This window comes from Haemaphysalis longicornis, unplaced genomic scaffold (assembly GCF_048455015.1).
Source record: "Haemaphysalis longicornis isolate Haplotype H1 unplaced genomic scaffold, Haemaphysalis longicornis Haplotype H1 scaffold_1, whole genome shotgun sequence".
Taxonomy (NCBI): Eukaryota; Metazoa; Arthropoda; class Arachnida; order Ixodida; family Ixodidae; genus Haemaphysalis; species Haemaphysalis longicornis.
Genome location: NW_027526203.1, coordinates 132,124,070 through 132,142,775, shown reverse-complemented (window position 1 = coordinate 132,142,775; position 18,706 = coordinate 132,124,070). Strand labels below are relative to the sequence as shown.

At 48.3% G+C, this 18,706-nt stretch overlaps 1 protein-coding gene across 1 annotated transcript in view; it reads left to right on the top strand.

The window, feature by feature from the left end:
* The window catches only part of LOC144180195 (serine/threonine-protein phosphatase 2A activator-like), a 32,706-nt gene extending 14,000 nt beyond the window's left edge, over positions 1-18,706 (top strand). Inside the window, exons 7-10 of the mRNA XM_077708583.1 lie at positions 5,065-5,189; positions 9,223-9,323; positions 13,238-13,345; positions 18,525-18,706. Of these exons, the coding sequence (XP_077564709.1) occupies positions 5,065-5,189; positions 9,223-9,323; positions 13,238-13,345; positions 18,525-18,608 (418 nt within the window). The 3' untranslated portion in view covers positions 18,609-18,706. The remainder of the gene's footprint in view (positions 1-5,064; positions 5,190-9,222; positions 9,324-13,237; positions 13,346-18,524) is intronic.

Genomic DNA, 18,706 nt, shown 5'->3' with positions numbered 1-18,706 from the left:
ACAGCACGGAAGGGCAAGAAAAATAGCACGGTATATTTCCGCATCATTGGCAGCATAATACAATGTTTAGAAAAAAGAGTGACGCGCAGTAACGTCGTGTTTAGTCAGATAACAAACATACCAATGGTTATCTGTTTTTTTACCAGCACGCAAAGAGCGCGATACTGAGGAGAAGGGGAGAGGTGAAGAAATGGAGAAAGGCAGGCGCAAAGCGTATTGCTGTACAACAAGGCGTTTCCACCGAGCTGATTACTTGCAGATAGCTGCTACGCGGTTGGAAGCCCCCCGCCCCCTCGCTTGTGGCAGGAAGGGCGCCGTTATCTTAATTATCCTCTGACTAGGCACGGCAGCAACTGACCTTGGCAGGCAAGCCGCGCGCGCTTGCATTTGTCGCGACCGCCCGCTCGCGACTAAGATAGGCAGACACGGGTTCAAGACTAAACACGAAAGCATTATTTTTGCTCTTGACATTGAAGAATGGTAGCAGGAAAACTACAAGGGCAGCTGCTTACAACATATACCGTATTTACTCGCATAATCCTCGCACTTTTTTTTCGGAAAAGTCAATGCAAAGTTAGGGGTGCGAGAATTATGCGGGAAAAAAAAAATTATCCCGTGCACAGTGTTGCCAATTCGCCTTATGCCAATCCCGCTAAATGTAGCGGTCGTTTTTTGTATATGTAAGCTCAGTGTTGCCAACAGCAGCTATTTCTTTTTATTTTTTTATTTACAACGTAAACAGTCTCCCGTCGATCAGCGATCGTGAAATTGCCACCTTTGCTTTCTGGCGTGCGCCCTATCTCGACGTCGTCATGTGCGTGCCCTACTCCAGTAACGCACGTTGAAGTCGGTGACGCCGAAGTGCCTGCCTGCGGCACGGTTGCCGCGTTCGATCGCGTACTCTATCGCTTTCAATTTGAAAGCGGCAGCGTAGCTGGCGTTCTTCCCCATGGCGAAGCGGCACCAAGCACAAAACACAAAACAAAGACATCAAAGAGCTCTCAAAATGGCAGCGAGCTATCCACCACTGACGCGAGTGACTCACTGACTGCTGCCGCTCAACGATGGGACACGGGACCACGACGGCGACACGACGACACGACGGCGGGCTGCGCGAACACTGTCTAGTTACGCGCACGCGAAACCGGCTCAAGGACAGTGTGAGTAGCATGTTAGGGCGCCTGTTAGGGAGTAGCCATTCAGGGTGTTAGGGCGCGCCGCCTGGGTGGCCTTGGATACACAGCGCTCTCCGCCGAACGGAGAGGCGACGGGGGAGGGCGCGCGTTGGAGAGCGCGTGCACCATGCCGGTTTCGCGAGCAGGCAACTTTCGCCGCTGCAAAGTTGGGGGTGCGAGGATTATGCGAGGAACCAAAAAATCCAAGTTTTGGTGGCTCACATTAGGGGTGCGAGGATTACGCGAGTGCGAGGATTACGCGAGTAAATACGGTACATGACGGTGCTGCGCCAGCAGCCATGCCAGCAGCAGAGCACATTCGCGCGATTTCAACTGGATACGGATTGGCTATAGCTCTGGCTTGGCGAACCTGGCTTTCGCCTCGTGTAAAGACGGCCCGCCGCATCGTTATCACCATCACACAATGGCGTCCACCTGTGAGTTTTTTTGTTTTTTTTTTTGTTTTTGGTGGCAGTGTGGGCGCACCGCGCATGTTTTCGATGAAACTAAGCGTCCTGAATGTATAAAATGCTACAAATAGCTGGCGCTATGCTTATTTTATTGTAAAATAATTGTTCAAACCCAGCCCAAATCATCAAAAATTTCGTTGAAGCGAAAGCAAGCCAGACAAATGGTTCGTTGGGGCGAGGACTTTGTTGCATTGACTTCTATGGCTAGCTGACGGGGACTTCGAACTATTTTGTTGAAGTGGACTTCGTTGTAGCGGGATTAGACTGTACTACTGATTCCCAGCAGGCAGCAGCTGTGCTCAGCAGACATGCTTCACAGATGAGGCTTACTGTCCTGGGCAGTACTTTGAGCACCTGTCCCCTTTTCTGTTTTATTTCTGCCCGTCACCGTGCTTTTAGACACGCAGCAACACGTTTTCTTTAAGTGTTTGAGGCCAAGCAAGAAGATGACAGCATTGCCTCTGCTAAACCACCCCGACCTTGCATGGCTGAGGTGGTTCGACTGGCCCAGAATGGTGGGGCGACTCGGTGGCCACGGGACGTCTGTGCAGAACGCGTGTCGGGGTAGTTGGTCCTTTCCTATCCCGCAACCCCTGGAAGATTTTGCCGCACATGGCGCTGCCTAGGACGAGTAGTTCGCTCGCCCAAGTGCTGGGGCGAGCTCCATCTCCTCATGTGCGCATTCACGAGGTTGCACGTTGCGCAGCAGTGCCCGTCTGGGGAAGCTAGCTAGAAAAATGTTTGCAGAAATGTCCCAGAAATGGGCGGCACAATGGCATGCCTGACAACTGATGTGAAAGCACGGTTTCAAGGCATTGAACCACCTGTGCGCATTTTGCTGCCATCGCTCTGATACTAGTAGTCTCAAAGGGGTGAGCATCGTGGGATAGTGAAAAATGTCATCCCAAATTAGTGCAATCAAAAATGATCTGAATTAGGTTTAAGTGCCACGCCTGACTTCAGGAAAAAGAAATTTATAGGACCGAGGCGAACCAACAACTACACTTTATTTCACACGGTGACACAGAGTGCCATAACACCCCAGGAAGAGTTAACCTGCATGCAGAGCGAAATGGAGCAGCAGCACGAGGCTTACAAACAAGACATGCAGTGCCTCCAACAGAAGAATAACGACCTGCAGAAAGCGGTTGAGGACACCAAGAAAAAATGCGCCCAGAAGCGAAAAGCACGCGAGGAGCGTGTGAAGATGCTCCGTGCTAACATCGTCGATGGGAAACAAAGCAGGCGCGAGTTACCTGCGCAGACTTAAGGAGCAATGGCCTTTTCCCGGTGGGGAGGATAAACAACCTGCGCTGAGCAGCTTTCACCCCTGCAACTCAACAGAACAGCACAGCAAAGGGCCCGAACAAACCCCAGCAGCACAGCATCCCCTTAACGCCAAAGCCCACAAACATGGCAGAGCACCACCAAACAACCGGCGTGGCTGAAATCCTTTCAAGACCAGCTACTAGAACAGCACCAAGGCCAAGAACGACTAATGCAGCAACTCATGCAGATGGCCATGCAGCCTACTTCAGAGAGACCTCCTCCACGTCGCAGTGAACATGCCTATCTCGTAGCCATGAAACGACCTACGTTCGCGGTACCCAGCTCATCAACTCTTTTTATTCTTCCTCCGCTGCTGCACCCAGGATTCATCAACATTGTACCATCTTCCCGCTTCGCGGTTTCCAACTTCCTTCATGACGACTATGATTTTTTGCCTTTGCTGTGCAGTAAACAACTGCCACCGAACGGTGCTCGGGACTAAAGACACTGCCTCATTTCAAACAAAATTTAACTCGTACCTACCATCATCATAGAATGGAGCGGTGTTTTCATGGTGTTTTTGAGTACTGGCACTCACTCTTTTCTGTCGAATGCCACTTTTCCTTTGCGTAAAACTCTAGCTGGCTTGCTCAATATTTCTGCGCACGCAGGTTTCAGGGTGTTGCAAGGAAGACTGCAATAATTTTTAAAAATAGGCTTTGGGAGGTAAAATTGTTTTTCTTGCATGAAGTGGTCAGAGGCCATGGCAGACGCAATAAAACGAGTTCTAATGGCTATTTAGGGCAACAGTTACTAGTGCTTGTTAATTAACTCTTTAATTATTGCAGCTAGGCGTGTGATTGCAATGTGGAAATTGTAGAGGATCATCAGTCAACTTGATATCCAGTGTTAGATTTTCGAAAATGTAATTGCCTGCAGACCTATGGTCTCAGTACTTGAGTCCTCTGGACGCGCGCATCTGGAGTTCGGCAGCTGCAAAGTGCTGCGCAAAGCCATGCCCACGCAGTGACGTCGCTCTGAAAACGCCACCCTACTTTCCGTTCGAGGCAAGATAAAGCCACGGTCGGGCAAGAGCAGATGCGCTCGACCACCCTAGCCCGGGCATCATAAGGCGCGGCATACTTGTGATGTGGGCAGCTCTGAGTGACGTCAACTCGTGGGCATGGCTTTGTGGCAGCTTCTCATTGGCAGATGGCACCAAGCTCTGCCCGCACACACACCCTCAGAAGTGTTTCCCAAAGGCGTAGTTGTGCACGTCAGTGAAAAGGGTTGCATGACGAAAAACATGGTGGTCAAGGGGTACCAGCTAGTGTGGCTTCTGAGGCGGACGGGGGGGTTCCCCAGAAAAGACGCTCCAAACCACCTTGTTTTGGGTTCAGTTCGAAACCACCTTCCAGCCAAGGTGGAGGCGGAGCTGTGGAAGGAGAACACGGACATGCTCGTGATTCCCGGCAGCTTCCTTGCAATTGTGATTCCTTGCAACCTCTGGATATCAGTGCGAACAAGCCCTGCAAGGACGCGCTTTGCTGCGAATACGCCAACAGGGCGTGTGAAAAGAGCCTCCCTGATGGCTGTGTGCAGTAGGGTGCTGCTCTCAGCATGGGCGGCTGTTCCTAACGACGTTGTGGTGCGGTCGTTCGCCAAGTGTGAGAGTTCACTAGATGACGATGTGCTGTGGGACTGCAGCAGCGACGACGGCAGCACCACTAGCGAGGATGACAACACAAGTGGGGATGAGTAGTGTAGCCACTAGGCAATAAATTTTCGTTTTGGAATGCTTCAACCAGTACGTTGTTTCTGATTTTTTTTTTTTCCTTTCGACTTGGTGGGGGGGAGGGGGGGGGGGGGTGTCAGCTTACATTTACAATCATGTAAATTCAGTACTGTAGCACATCGAGGTTTTCCAAGATGTTTCAGTAGCCAAAATGTGACAGTTGAATGGGGCTGTTGACTCCCTGGCCACCTGGGGGTCTGCTTTCTGCTTGTTGTTGTTGTACAGCCTCTGATCGGGCAGGTGGTACGTGCCACAGGTGATGGTATCAGTGAACATGCAAGTGCTCCTTTACTTTGCCGAGTCCTCACAGCAACGTAATGCCAAATGGGGAAGCTGTGCTGTTCCTTGGCCGCAGGTACCTGGAGTTGGTGCGTCACTTGCAGCTGGAGTACCGCATGGAGCCTGCAGGGAGCCATGGGGTGTGGAGCCTCGACGATTACCAGTTCCTGCCCTTCGTCTGGGGCAGCGGGCAGCTTGTGGGTAAGCATGAGGGGACCATTTCAGTGTGGCCCATTGAAACGACAAACAGTGAACCAGTTACAGCAAAATCTCGGTGATGTGAATTTCACAGGGTCGCGTGAAATATTTGTGTCACCCAAAATTCGTATCATAAAAAAATGCACAAAATGAAAGTAAATAAATTTATTTGTGGGAGAAATTGCTGATATCCGTCTGCATTTGCTTTTTACTAAGACCTTCAATGATCGACTTCTGGAAAGCGTCAAATTGTGTGCAAGTGATTTCACGAACCTAACGCCTTGGTGAGGTCAGTGTGTTTCTTTTTTGGGTCTTGGTTCACCTTATGAAGGATATCCAGCTTTTCCTTAAATGATGGGGGCTTCGCTTTCGTGACATGTTGGCGATGAACCAAGCTCCCTAGACCAGCAAACGGTGTGCAAGTGTGTGATCGCGTGAACCTCCCTGAGGCGAAAAGCGCAAGCAAACACAGGTCGACAACAGACAGACAGAGAGAGAGAGAGAGAATGACAATGATCGTCCCATATTAAAACAAAAATCTAGGGTCGGGCCAACAAAACGTGGCATGAGGGTGGGGGGCATGCTGCCCTTGCCCCACGGCAAACAAGTCAGCGGGCATTCGATTGCAGGCTGGCTCGAGTGGGCTCAAGGATGCTTTCTGCTTTCCTCCCCTCGGCTCACTGAGCATGGTCCAGTCCTCTCGGTGGTGGGACCAGTGAGAGATGACGTAGGCGGTTGGGCTTGGGGAACTTGGATCCCGCCCATATCACGCTCTCTCCGCCGGCTCGCACAGCTCGCGCGCTTTGATCCGTCCGCGACTGCCGGCGGTTTACACATTGGTACGATCTGCAGTGGCACAGCAACGCGTTTGGAGCAGCCGAAGCTTTTTGTATTGTAAACGATGCATTTCAGCCGGGGAATATTACGAATTCGTATCACACCGAAATTCGTACCAGCTGTGATGGTATCACCGGGGTTTCACTGTACTCAGGCTTGTCGGGTCTGCAAGTGTGGGGCCAGTTATACACCAGCATTATCCGGTGCTCTCAGGGCGCTGCCATTTTTGCAAGATTGGTGCGCCGCCATGCAGGCACTTCCTGGGGGACGGCAAGAACAGCAGCTGCCGTCCCAGTCGCATGCTGCCGCTTGCGTTGAGCTGTGTATTCTGCGGCACCTAATCAGGCTCGGAAAATTGGCGAGTGTCTGTGTCATCACGCCACAGTTTAGCCATTCAGCAGAGAGCGCATTCAAGGCGAGCGAGAACTAATTGTAATTGCCCATGCTGCACACAGATCGCAAAAGCGGCGCGTAGTGTGTTCTCACCAAAATCACGACCTGTGAGGCTCTATTTTGCCACGCCTGGCTTTCTTGCGGTCCATTGCTGTACCCGGGTTTTTACAGCCACTTGCTTTTTTATTTTTTAAATTCTGTGTCGCCGTGCTCTGTGTGAAATTAGCGATGTACGGAAGCTACCCATTCGAGCGACACTTTGCCATTGTTGACTGCACTAACAACAAACGCACGCGCAAAATTGTCATGCGAGAAATATCCCGATGGAATAGGCATATGCATGTGCGAACTCTAATCACTTAATAAATTTTCTGGGGGCCAGATCGAGCACTGCTGCAAATGGGTCGTCATGCTCAACTAAAAATTCTTCAAATCGAGCAGCTTTGCAAGAACAACTGTGGTCACATGTTGCTTTTAGAAGCCCGGTTATTAAGCAAAAATGTCCGTGTGTTCGAGATTTCGGCGCATGCTAAAGATCCCCAAGTGGTCAAAATTGATCCGGAGCCCTCCACTACGGCACGCCTCATCGCCTCCGTTGCGTCTCGGCGCATTAAACCCTACTATCAATCAAAAAGCCCGGTTATTGACCCCCATGACGTCCATTGCAAACTTCAGTTCCCTACAAGCGTGTCACGCCTTGTTCAGACCAAAATCATAGCCCCTGAGGCTCTATTTTCTGTGCTGCCCTTTTGAGGTTGCACATGCAAGGTTTAGTCAAGCAACCAGATGGCATGGCAAGCAATTATAATAGCAGCACGTTTTTGCAAGACAGAAACCAAAGTTCTCTCTGTTACTATAGTTCATATCACAAGCTAGCTGAAGCACTGTGGAGGCTACATTGTTGTCCCCCTCAGGGCGCCTAACTCACCGCGAAGGAAGCGACAAAAGGCGCCGGGGCCGTGCGGTGCCACTTGCCGAGAGGGTAGAAGGGAGTGTCCTTTCAGGACCCCCTTCACGGCGGATTAGGCGCCCTCAGTGGGCGCACTATTGATAACAATGTAGCCTCCACAGTGCTGCAGCTAGCTTGTGATATGAACTATAGTTATAGTGGGAGTAAGATGTGCCAACACTTTTAACTAGTCTAGCGAAAATATTTTTGCTCTTAGGCATGGAAAAGCTTGAACTGCACAAGGGAGTTGCAATAGTGCAACTGTGTCATCATCATCATCATCACCACCATCATCATTGTGCTTGGTGAATTCAGTACGCTTTTCCTGACTATTATATCGCGATGCTATGAAGTGTACAGCTATCTTGAGCATACAGACTTGAAAGTAATCGCTTTTGCGACCATGCAATTCCACATCAAAGCGTATTGGCAAGATTTAGGTAATATTGTCACAAAACCAAGAACGAGGCAAGGCTCTTTTAGTAATTAATGTTTATTGGAGGGAACTTGTGCTACACAATAAACTAGAAGAAAAACACGAGTGTCAAAGAAGCAGTCAAAAAACGGCAGTGAACGGAATGCCGGGGTGTTTGCTGTGCATGTGTTTATCTGGGACTGCTCGCCTTTGTAGAAACATCCACTTGTATCGAGAACTTTGTAGACCAAACAAGGACAGTCCAAGACAAACTTGTCACCGGTCCCCCATCAAGTTTGCCCAGCATGGCATGCGACAAAAGGAGTAAATGGGTGCTCTCTGCGAACCATATGTACAACCTCGGGCTGCGCTGCTCATTGTAGTTTGCTGTCACCGTCGGGGACAACCGCATAGACAACTTGTCCAACATGCCGAATTCTGCATGGTCCGAAATATTATCGCATGTTGAAAACTGTGCCTGTTGACTCGTGGTTTAGAGAATTAAAACCAGCTAAAAGGACGGGGCGCAACAGCGGAGTGCGCAGGATGGTGCTGGACTAGATCATTATTAAGGGGGCAGTTGGGTCTTTGGGGCCGAAAAACGGTAAAAAAAAGCGTTTTCTGAAAAATGGCATTTTTGGCCTCCACGGCCATTTTCTATCAGTCTGTGAATTTCCTCATCAAAAGGCACGATATTTTGTTATTATTATATTATAATAGCATTTTAAAGTGCACTGTACAGCTCAGTTAGCACAGAATTTGATAATGAAACGGCACTTTTCTTGCAGTGCAAAGCTAGCATTTCGTCCTCAGATATCTCGGCGCCCAGAGCAGGTACAACTGTAATTCCTTTTGCTTGCGATACCGAAATGTGTGGAGAATACAATGTTGGAAACAAATTTTTGAAATTGAGGCTTTGGAAAATTATTATTGTGTTCAATTGGCACCACCTGCGAGTCATTTCTGGCAGAGCGCGGGAGAAGCGAGGTTCATTGTGTTGTAAAACGACCAAAAATCGCTGAATCAGAAAGTTCTTCCTATGTTGTATTCTTTAGTCATTTGTCTGCCTAGCCACGTGGTAATTGCCATTCTGTATGGAGTGGTTATTTAGTAACTGTGACCCAAAATAATGGCAATTAATCATTAATTAACTCAAAATATAATCAACTTACAACAAATCTAATGGCAGATTTGAAACCAGCACAAAAAATTCTATGATGCAGTTTAGTTTTACTAAAATTGGTTGGTAAATAAAAAAAATAGCTCTAAGACCAGTCTGCCCCCTTAACTTGCACGCCCCGAGGGCCCGTCTGGACTGCACTAACAGAGGAACCTGGGCGGGTATTATTGCACAGCACGATCCCCCCACCAAACGCTACTCGAGCACAGCCTGATGGGAGTGTGTCCCTTCTGAGGTTGGCCCTTCCCTCGGGTTCTTGCAGACCACCCGACGATTGAGCCCAAGGCGTTCACGCAACCGGGCGTTGTGGAAAAGCTCTCCAAGGACTACATGTTCATGGGCTGCATAGAGTTCATCAGCAAGGTGGGTTACCTTTTTGTGGCCAGGTTGTGCTGCTGTTTTGGGCCCTGCTGTGGGGCACCTCGACACGCGGGGCTCGTGTGAAATTATTGCCGGACAACGTGGGGTCTGCGCCGTCTGCTGTCAGCATGGCAGTTGTTGGCAGCTGATTGGCTCTGAATGTTTTATCGCCGGTGAAAACTGCAAAATGTGTCTGCTTAATCAGTACAAAATACGAATGCTGTGGGAAATGACAAAGCACGTACATAAAATTAAATACAAAAGAGAAAATAATCTTTGTTTTGGTACTGAAAGGATCATGTTACTGTTGCAAACAAAGTTACTGGCAGAAAAAACAAAAAACGAGGAGACATGCGATGCCACTTGTTTTCTGTGCTCTCTCCTTGTCCAGATGCACACGGACAGAGTGCTAACTTTCAACTACAGTAAAGCCACATTACAAGAGACACTATTACAGGAGGCATTTGGTTATAACAGACATTTTAAAACAGTTTGGCTGGCCCTCTTCATGTGATCCTGCACGCAGCCCTGGCTGGCATTGAACTTGAGAGCAGGGATGCCACGTTCTTTCGTGATTTCACGCACCTTCACCCGCACAATGTCGGCTGTAACGGCCAAACCGCGGCCTCTTCTCTCTTTGCAACCGGTGCAAATTTTATGTTTTATTCTGAAGTCCCTTTGTTACATTTCCTACAGTGTTGTCGGGCTCTTTTGGAAGCTTGGAAATGGTTGAAAGGCGGGAATTGAAACTGTCACACCAAAATTGCCATATTGCTATACTGAGCTTCGAATATAAGGCGGGGTATGACTTCGAGACTGGAGATTAAAAAATAAAAAATACCTCGTCTTGTATTCAAGTGAATATGGTATTAGCCAAGCATCAATTGCTTAACCTACAAAAGAGACTGCGTATTTGGAAGCCCACGGCCCTAAAAGAGGGGCTTGTTGTTTCATGTGTCTTCATGTTTTCAATACGTGCTCTTTTTTGCAAAACAAGTAATTGGAAGTTATCACTCTGGCTGCGCTAATCAACCTTAAAGGGGCCATGCAGACAAAATACGAGTTTGTTTTATTTGTTCAGTCTTCTATAGGGCCCTAAGTGCTTGTTTGGCAGTAAACGATGCTTTATTCACCGAGAAATTAAATGTTCAAAGTCAAAATTTCAATTCTCCTGCTAAATCGTGTGTTTTTGTGACGTCAGCAATGACGTATTAAAAGCAGGCCTTAAAACTAAACATAGCCTGCTGACCTGGGCTGTGACTATCTCACTGGTGCCCATTTGATTATCTTGTTTCTCGGCCACTTTCATAGATGGCGCTGCAATACTGCTCAAAAGGCAGTGTTTGGTTATCATGTTTATCACCCACTTTCATGGATGGCGCTGCAATACTTCTGACGTGCCAGTGTTTGCACTGCTGGACTTCTACACCTGCGGTATTTTTATTACGGTTCATACTAAAACTTTAGCTAAGTCTCGACAAACATGGTCACGTAAGCAACCGTGCCACTTGCGTCAGTTCATCAGTGTTGTTTCAGACATGTCTAGCGCGTCCGATGGCTGTGTTAGCAAGGTCAGCCGGCAAAGTGCCGCACTAACTGCTTTGGTATTTATGTGTTCGTTCATAATTTTAATCGTTCACCCCACAATTCTCACTGCTATAAGAAGAATGTGCCCTACATTTAAGCGCAGATAACTCGTTCGGCAAGCTTAAAAGCCCTGCCTAGTTTGTGTTTGCTTTTGCCGGCCTCAGCCGATCGCGCAGCTGGGCATATGACATCATAGGTTCTGTTGAGGGAAATGAGCTAGTGGGTGGCATGGCCGTTCCCTTTTTTTCCTAATTATATAGCTTAGTTGAGCGAAGCGTACGTTAAAAGTGTTGTCAGTATGATTCTAACGAGGCAATCTTTTGAATGAACCAAACTTGTGTTTTGTCTGCATGGCCCCTTTAAGTATGATCGACCAGCTAGCCCAACATAGAGCCTTATTAGTGGTAGCAACCATGTTGTCTATTTAAAAGCACAAGATACCGGAAATTTTCCTGTTTTTTCTTCTTTGTATTCCTGGGATTGGAGTAACACCATGGCTGACATTTGAGCAGCAGCCATTTGAGCAGCACTGCTGATCAAACGGCTGATTTACTTTCATTGGGTGGAGGCCCTGTACCGTATTTTCCGGTCTATAAGTCGCACCTTTGTATAAGTCGCACCCCCCCTCAAAATGACAGTTTTCCCGAAAAAAACATATATAAGTCGCACCGGTGTATAAGACGCACTGGTATACAAGAGGCACTTGATAATTAGGTAAACTCATAGTGAATCATATCGTTAGAAAGAGAGGCAAAAGTACATGGTTGCGGCGGCCGCCACCTATGAAAGTCTAGACAGAGCTTCTCAAAAGCGGTTTATTAATACACACAGATGTCATGTACTTACAGACGGCGTTAGGCGAAACCATCGAAGTCTTTCTTCGAATCGCTAACAAATAAACAATTCAGCAACTTCAAGTGGGTGTTCCGCCGGCGCATCGCTGTCGTCCTCCGACTCACTGATGTCTTCTTCGCCAACATCGTGTCACCACTCGCGGACCGGATTACTCCGGCCTTTAACAACCCGGCTACAACTGTTTTTGTAGAAATGGAGTCCCAAGAGTCGGAGACCCATTCGGCCACCTCTCCTAACAACGCGCGTCTCTTGCATGCTGTCGTAAATCAGCGCAACAAAGGTGTCATGGCGGACGGAAGTGACGCGAACGGAAGCGGCCCGAAAATCGATACTTATCAGCAAGCTGTCATTTTAAAAATTAGCAGCATGTTTACCTCCTTCAGAGTAACTCTCTGTAATAATTTATAAGCTGCATTTTGTTTTTGCAACCCAGTCTGATGTTACTCTGAATTTATTCTGAACTGTAGTTACTGCGCGTGGCCGAAAGTGGCGCGCGGTTGTCGCAGGTCGTATCATTGTTTTTGACTAGAAAAAGCTGCAAATTCTTTGGTTTAACGTCCTGAAGCGACTTATGGGCTACGAGAAACGCCGTAGCGGTGGGCTTCGGATTCATTTAGACCATAGAGCTGTGTCTCAACGTGCGCTGGCCACGCGCGGCTGCCGCGAACCGGATTTATTCCATACATAAGTCGCACCGGTGGATAAGACGCACCAACGAAAATTTCAGAAAAAAACCGCGACTTATACACCGGAAAATACGGTAGTATTTGTTGCTGAAGTTGCTTCACTTCAGCGTCCCTAGTGAGTAAATGGACTATTTCGTGGTGGAAGCTTGCACAGTGCGCCCCCACATGATTGGCTCATGAACAGCAACTGCATGACACAAAGAGCAAGTGCTGCCCCTGCTTCTAAGCCACCGAGTCAGAAAGATTGATTTGGCAAGCCCGCATGTTGCTTTTCTTTCCATCTTCTGAACCAGTTATGTGAACGAGGATGCCTGTTTTAAAAGAAGGAAGACGCAGGCTACACTTTAGGTGTTCCTTGCTACAGTTTAGATTCGAGTTCTGCAGTTGTTGAGCAAGCCCCACAGTGCTCGAGATCTGGCCAGTGTGTCCATGATTTAGTCTCCCCTACCAAAGAGAAAATGCACAGTTCTGCTGCAAAATTAGTGCCCACATTGTGGTGTGCTCTTGCGCGTTGTCGGATGCTAGTGGAGGAGATTCTCCTTGAGAGGTGATCACTCGACATGTGAGGACTCTGTGCTGACCTGCAAAACTTGGGCTTGTACATAATCGTAGCAATGAAAACTGCAGCACAATGGACACCAGAAGAAAGAGACGTCCAGTAGTTCTTGATAGTGGCATTAGAGGAGAGACATCTGTAACTCTCTCTGTTGATTGCCATGCTCTCCAGTGAGGCACCCGTGTACTGTGGGTGTAGAGCTGTCCAGCAGATGACAGGTGCTGCTCTCTCAGGTGAAGACGGGGCCATTCCACGAGCACTCGAACCAGCTGTGGAACATCAGCGGAGTGGGCACGTGGGCCAAGGTCAACGCGGGACTCATCAAGATGTACAAGGCCGAGGTGAGGACATCTCAAGGGGTGCAATCTGGCGGGGGCCGTTTTAGCCCTTTGATGCCCAATGTTGCTCAGAAGCAACAACTGAAACAGTATTTTTTTTCTCCTGCACTTTGTGTGTGTGTGTTTTTTTTTTTCAACATTTAACACCATCTGTTGATAGACGAAGGTTCCCGGGCCTTCAAAAATTAAAAAAAGAGAGGGCAGCACGTACTTCCGTGTGCTAAAAAAAGTCTTGTTGATGCGTGTCGACTTGCATCGATCCCGGGGGATCAATGGGCTAGTGACAGGAAAGCGAAGTTGCGCAATTTCATTGTTAAAACAAACGATAGCAATACAAACTTTGCGTTATTGCCTTCACTTTGAACCATAAATCATGCTGATCAAGGTAGCTTTCTTGTTCGACTGTTAAATGGACAGCCAGTGTTTCCCAGTGCCCAGTGGGTCATTGTGTCTGTCCTAATGAACCAAAATTTTTCCTGACTTCATATTTGTGATGCCGGAAGTTTATTTAGATTATAAATTTTTTTTTGCAATCTCAAGCAAAAAATAAGTTTTGGGCATCAAACGGTTAAGGGGGCACACTGGCTGAACGCCAGTGTGCCACCTTATTTCCACTTGTTCATGTATGCGCAAGAGGCCTAATAAAGGCACAGCTTCGGAAAAACACAGGAGTGCCTGTTTTGTGTTAAAGCCAACTGTTATGCGCCAAGCATTCACAAAACTCCAAACTCCAGTGTGTGCTCCAAACGGGACATCAGACATGTGCAATTTGAATTCCCCGTATTGCTTCGCTTACTGGGCTTCGATTTGGCCAATGTGTGAGCATCTTGTGAAAATCGTTAATCCCACTGTGGAACCGCTGCGGATGTTGAAGGTCAGATTATCCCTCCCTCTCTCTTTTGATCAGCATTCACGAAAGAGGTGATGCTGCAAAATGGTCTTGCTTTGGAATGAACAGTCAGAAAGCACAACCAAACGTTCATTATATCGTGCTGTATGCGGGTGGTTGCCCTGATTGTGTGGCTCAGAGCACTCGGATGTGGAGGCCACCCCCAATTCGAGCAGGAGAGAGACACTGCTTCCTAACCGAACGCTTTACCCGATTTCGGAGCAACGGGTGGCGGCCGTGGTACAGTGTACCGTAAGATTGAGGTGTGTCGTGTGGGGGGTGAAGTAATGGAAAGCGCGGGTCCTTTTTGCCACGATGACACAATTGTGTGGAGTGCAGGCAATCCCCAGAGAACTCCTGTTGTAGCCAGCACCACCGGGTTTTAAACTCTGGATTTATTTAAGGTGTTTCATAGAACTTTATTCCATAGAATTGAGCAGTGAGAATATTTAAGGCAACAAATAAAATTAAATTGAACCCTTTCACCGTCGAGCGTTTCTGGCCATGACGCACCCCCAGTGTCGGCTTGGTTTCTGGAATATCAGAGAAGGAGTGATTTATTTGACTACAATAGCATCCGGAACGTGATGCGTCAAAAGGAAAGAGCATGGGTGAGAAATCGCCTTTCCAGATAGTTTCAGTTTGCCGTGCACGCTTCCAGAACGACAACCCGACCGTTTCAACATCACAATCTGACACTGTGGAATTCACACCCCTTTCTCAGATGAGAAACTCTCAGGATGCGAATCCTAACTCGGCTCGTATTCGGATTCGAATCGGAAGAACCACCGCTCCTGTCTGCAGTCGAAGGCCCCGTGCGGTCAGCCATCCTAAAGTAACCGCGCGCATGGAAGGAGCACTTTCAGCAGCCCGCACAACACACAGAAATGACACGTTGCCAAATCATGATGGCAGATAGAGATAAAAAGGGGATACAACAACTTGGTTGTTGTGTCAATCTGTCTATGCACAAAAGCATGAACTGGGCCTATGCTGGGTCCCAGGACACACTGGGATGGCTGGCAATGAGTTTGCAGATGAGAGGGCCACTGCTGCAGCACTCAGGAACACTGTAGACATAACAATGGTACCCTATACAGACCTCAAGCCACACATAAGACCGCACCTGCGTAAAACTTGGCAAACACACTGGAGAGAACAGACAGACAACAAACTACATGTAATAAGCCACACTTGGGACCATATACCACTGACACACGCAACAGACACACCGAAGTGGCCTTAGCAAGGTTACGGATGGGCCACACACATGTAGCACACTCCCTCCAACATGCTCACTGGATCACCAAGACCCATGTGCAGCGGGTGTGGAGAGGCCCTATCTGTAACCCACATACTCAATCACTGCAAGGCACTTGACACAACGCGTCTCAAACACTTCCCACAACTATACAGACAACATATTCCACAACACCCATCATGCTTCTTAGGGGACAGGCCCATGTTTTCAATGAAACACGTTTTTGAGTTTCTTACCGGCGTAAAATTTTTACATCTCATTTCTCATCACGCATCTTTGAGAACCTGACCCTTTACACCAGTCATCTTCATTGCCTTGTGCTTTACTTCCTTTATTTTTACTGGAATGCTTTACTTTTACTTTCATGTCACTCTCATGAAATGACTTTCCGTTGGCGCTCTTTGCCCTCAGTCGGCCTTGCGCCATTAAAATTCAGACATCATCATCATCAACAATCCGCTGGGCCACCGAGAGTTGTTAGGCTTACCACTGAGGCAGCTCTCATAAGGGGCCCAAATGGTGATTTGTACTGCCATTTTCAGTCGAATTATCGGCTCGTTTCGTGCATGTGTAACGTTGTTTGGGGCTGGAAGTTCATTTTGGGGAGCGGCAACAAGTGGTAGCTGGAGCTACCGACTCCATGTTTCGGCAGCTGCGTCAGTGCATTTGTTCTATTCGCGGCTCCTTTTCACGTGACAAGCAAAAATACCACGCCCAAATAACCACTCCGACGACAAACAGCTGGCTAGGCGTCAGTGTGGTGGCCATCCCACGACCGCCACGGCTGCCACTTTCACGTGACCACTTGCCTCCATATCTCAGTGGCGTTCCCGTTTTGCTGTCAGAGCAGTCGAGGGTTGATGCTCTGAGATGACCAGCGGAAGATACTTCGATTTTGACCACCCGAATACTGCATCAGAATACTGCATAGACCGTATTTTAGTTTAACTTCGTCCCCAGTCAGTTTATTTACTTGTAGCCCATTGTACACACCAGAAAGAAGAAATGCTTTTTTTTTTTCTTTAGTAGCACAGCATACACATCTAGTGGCATGCTCGGCGAAAAGTTCCAAAGCCGGCCTCATGAGATAAGGCAGTCAAAATACAAGCCGGAGGCTACAAGGCACTCTGAAAAAAACGGTGTATGAGTATGGACATGCATCGTTGGAACAATGTGAAAGGAAAGAAAATGGAATGCAGTAACTCTTTTTTGTTGAAGGTCGATGGGCAGGTGCACTAATGCAATCGCTGCCATTCTTATCCCACACTGATTAGGCGTCATGGCAAACAGGGCCCCTGCCAAGTGCCTTTTGTGTGTACCGTACACCTCGAGCTTCGCGATCGCTGTGCCGCCTGCCGTCGCTTCTCTGCGGCGCTTACGGGATGAGCGGTGCGTGGTGGGGCTCTTGCAATGTTTTGGTTCTCCTTCGCTTCCTTTTGCCTTTCCGCACCCTAAACAACTTATTATTGTGACGTCTGTAAGGAAATAGTACATTGAGGGCACTTAAAAAACTGCTGCGTCTTGGTAGAGGGCTCGAACGCCAACAAGAGCTACCTGGGAATGCGGTTCTGCGCGCTTCTTGGCCGCTGTTACGGGCGTTGGCGACAACAGCAGCATATCACAACTGTCAGCTCTGAATATGACAGGCACAAGTGCATTCTATTGTCGCCTCGTTTAGACCTGATGCTGGCACAGTGAGGTTGTTCTCGTTTTGCAGCGTGGACAACGAATGTGCCTTTGCAGGGATGTGATTACCCAGTACGTAGCTCGTACGGGAATGAAAAAACCCAGTGCAGTTTTCGAAGTGCTAAAGACGTCGGTCTATACTTAAGCTAGAAAGGACCCACAAGACCGACTAGATGTGCAATTTAGTACTTCTATTTCGCAAGACATGGGGGGAAGGGACGCTTAACTATCGTTGTGGACAAATGTGGTGCGAAATCAAGAAATGAATGTTTTATTTTAGTAATCACACACACAAGCTGTGAGTTCCCTTTGATTTTGTTTTTGGAATTCAGCGAACAGCTGATCACTCGGCGGACGCATTTTTTGAAGTATACAGGTGGGCAGTTCACAGGCGATAAAAGGTGTCGTTGGAAGAGTGTGCTATCTGATAAGGCCATCTGATTTCAGCGTGTGCTAGATTCTGCAGGCTCCCTGTGTCATATGACAATGCTTCGAAGAAGTGTTTAGTTGCGGACGCGGGTTACTGTATAAGCCCATCTCTGCGCTGCTTGCGGAGGATATCTGTAGCAGATGGATGTTAGCGAGCGCACCTTGCGACAAGACGACCCAGCATTAAATTTTTTGTCGTGTGCTGAATACAGAGTATAATGTTGCATTATCCATCGTTCTTTTTTCGTGAAATGTTTGAAAAATTTATGCCACATTGGCTTGTCCAGGGTAGCGATAAATATCTGAGGTATGATATTGGCAAGCGTAGCTTGTGTGCCTTCAAATATGAGTGCTCCCCTAGATTATGTAAGCACACAGAACTGATTTACATCGTTGTGTATAGCCGTAGCATGACCAGCTGAGGAAACGCTGCTTACGGAGATACTGTTGTAAATTTCAGGGCAGTCGAATTACATTCAGCTCCATGCATATGCCGGTTTTGCAATGCCGGCCTGTGACACACACCTGGTGCTTATGCAGACCGAATGTACCACACTGAGATAGCGTCAGAAACATTTACACTCGTAAATACACCACATTTGCAAACAAAGTGACTGCTCCACATAAATGTGTATTTATAACGCATGCAAACGGTAAATCTCAGCCGTGAACGTGCCGCAATAGCTGCGGCTACAGTGGGGAGCGGGCCGGAGCCTTCCGTGGCTGCTTTTGAAACAGGCCACTAGGGGGATTTCAGTGGCACCCCTGCAGGCACCGCTCGAGGCGTGTAGGCGGGCCCAGCAAGCAGCACGGAGCACTCTGGCGTGTGACACGATACCTGTGAATGTGAGGTGGCTCGTCTGGGAGCGTGCCTCGTGCCAGCCCCCCGCCCCTTTCTCTCTGCTCTGCGTGCACAGGTGCTGGGCAAGTTTCCGGTGGTCCAGCACGTGCTCTTTGGCAACCTGCTGCCCTTCCGGCCTCTGGTGGCGCCCTCCAAATAGCCCCTCGTTCCTGGGACACTGGTGTACAATTGTGGTGGCGACGATGATCGGGACAGTAATAAAATTCCTTGTTTCCTCTGCACTCGGGGGAGTTCAGA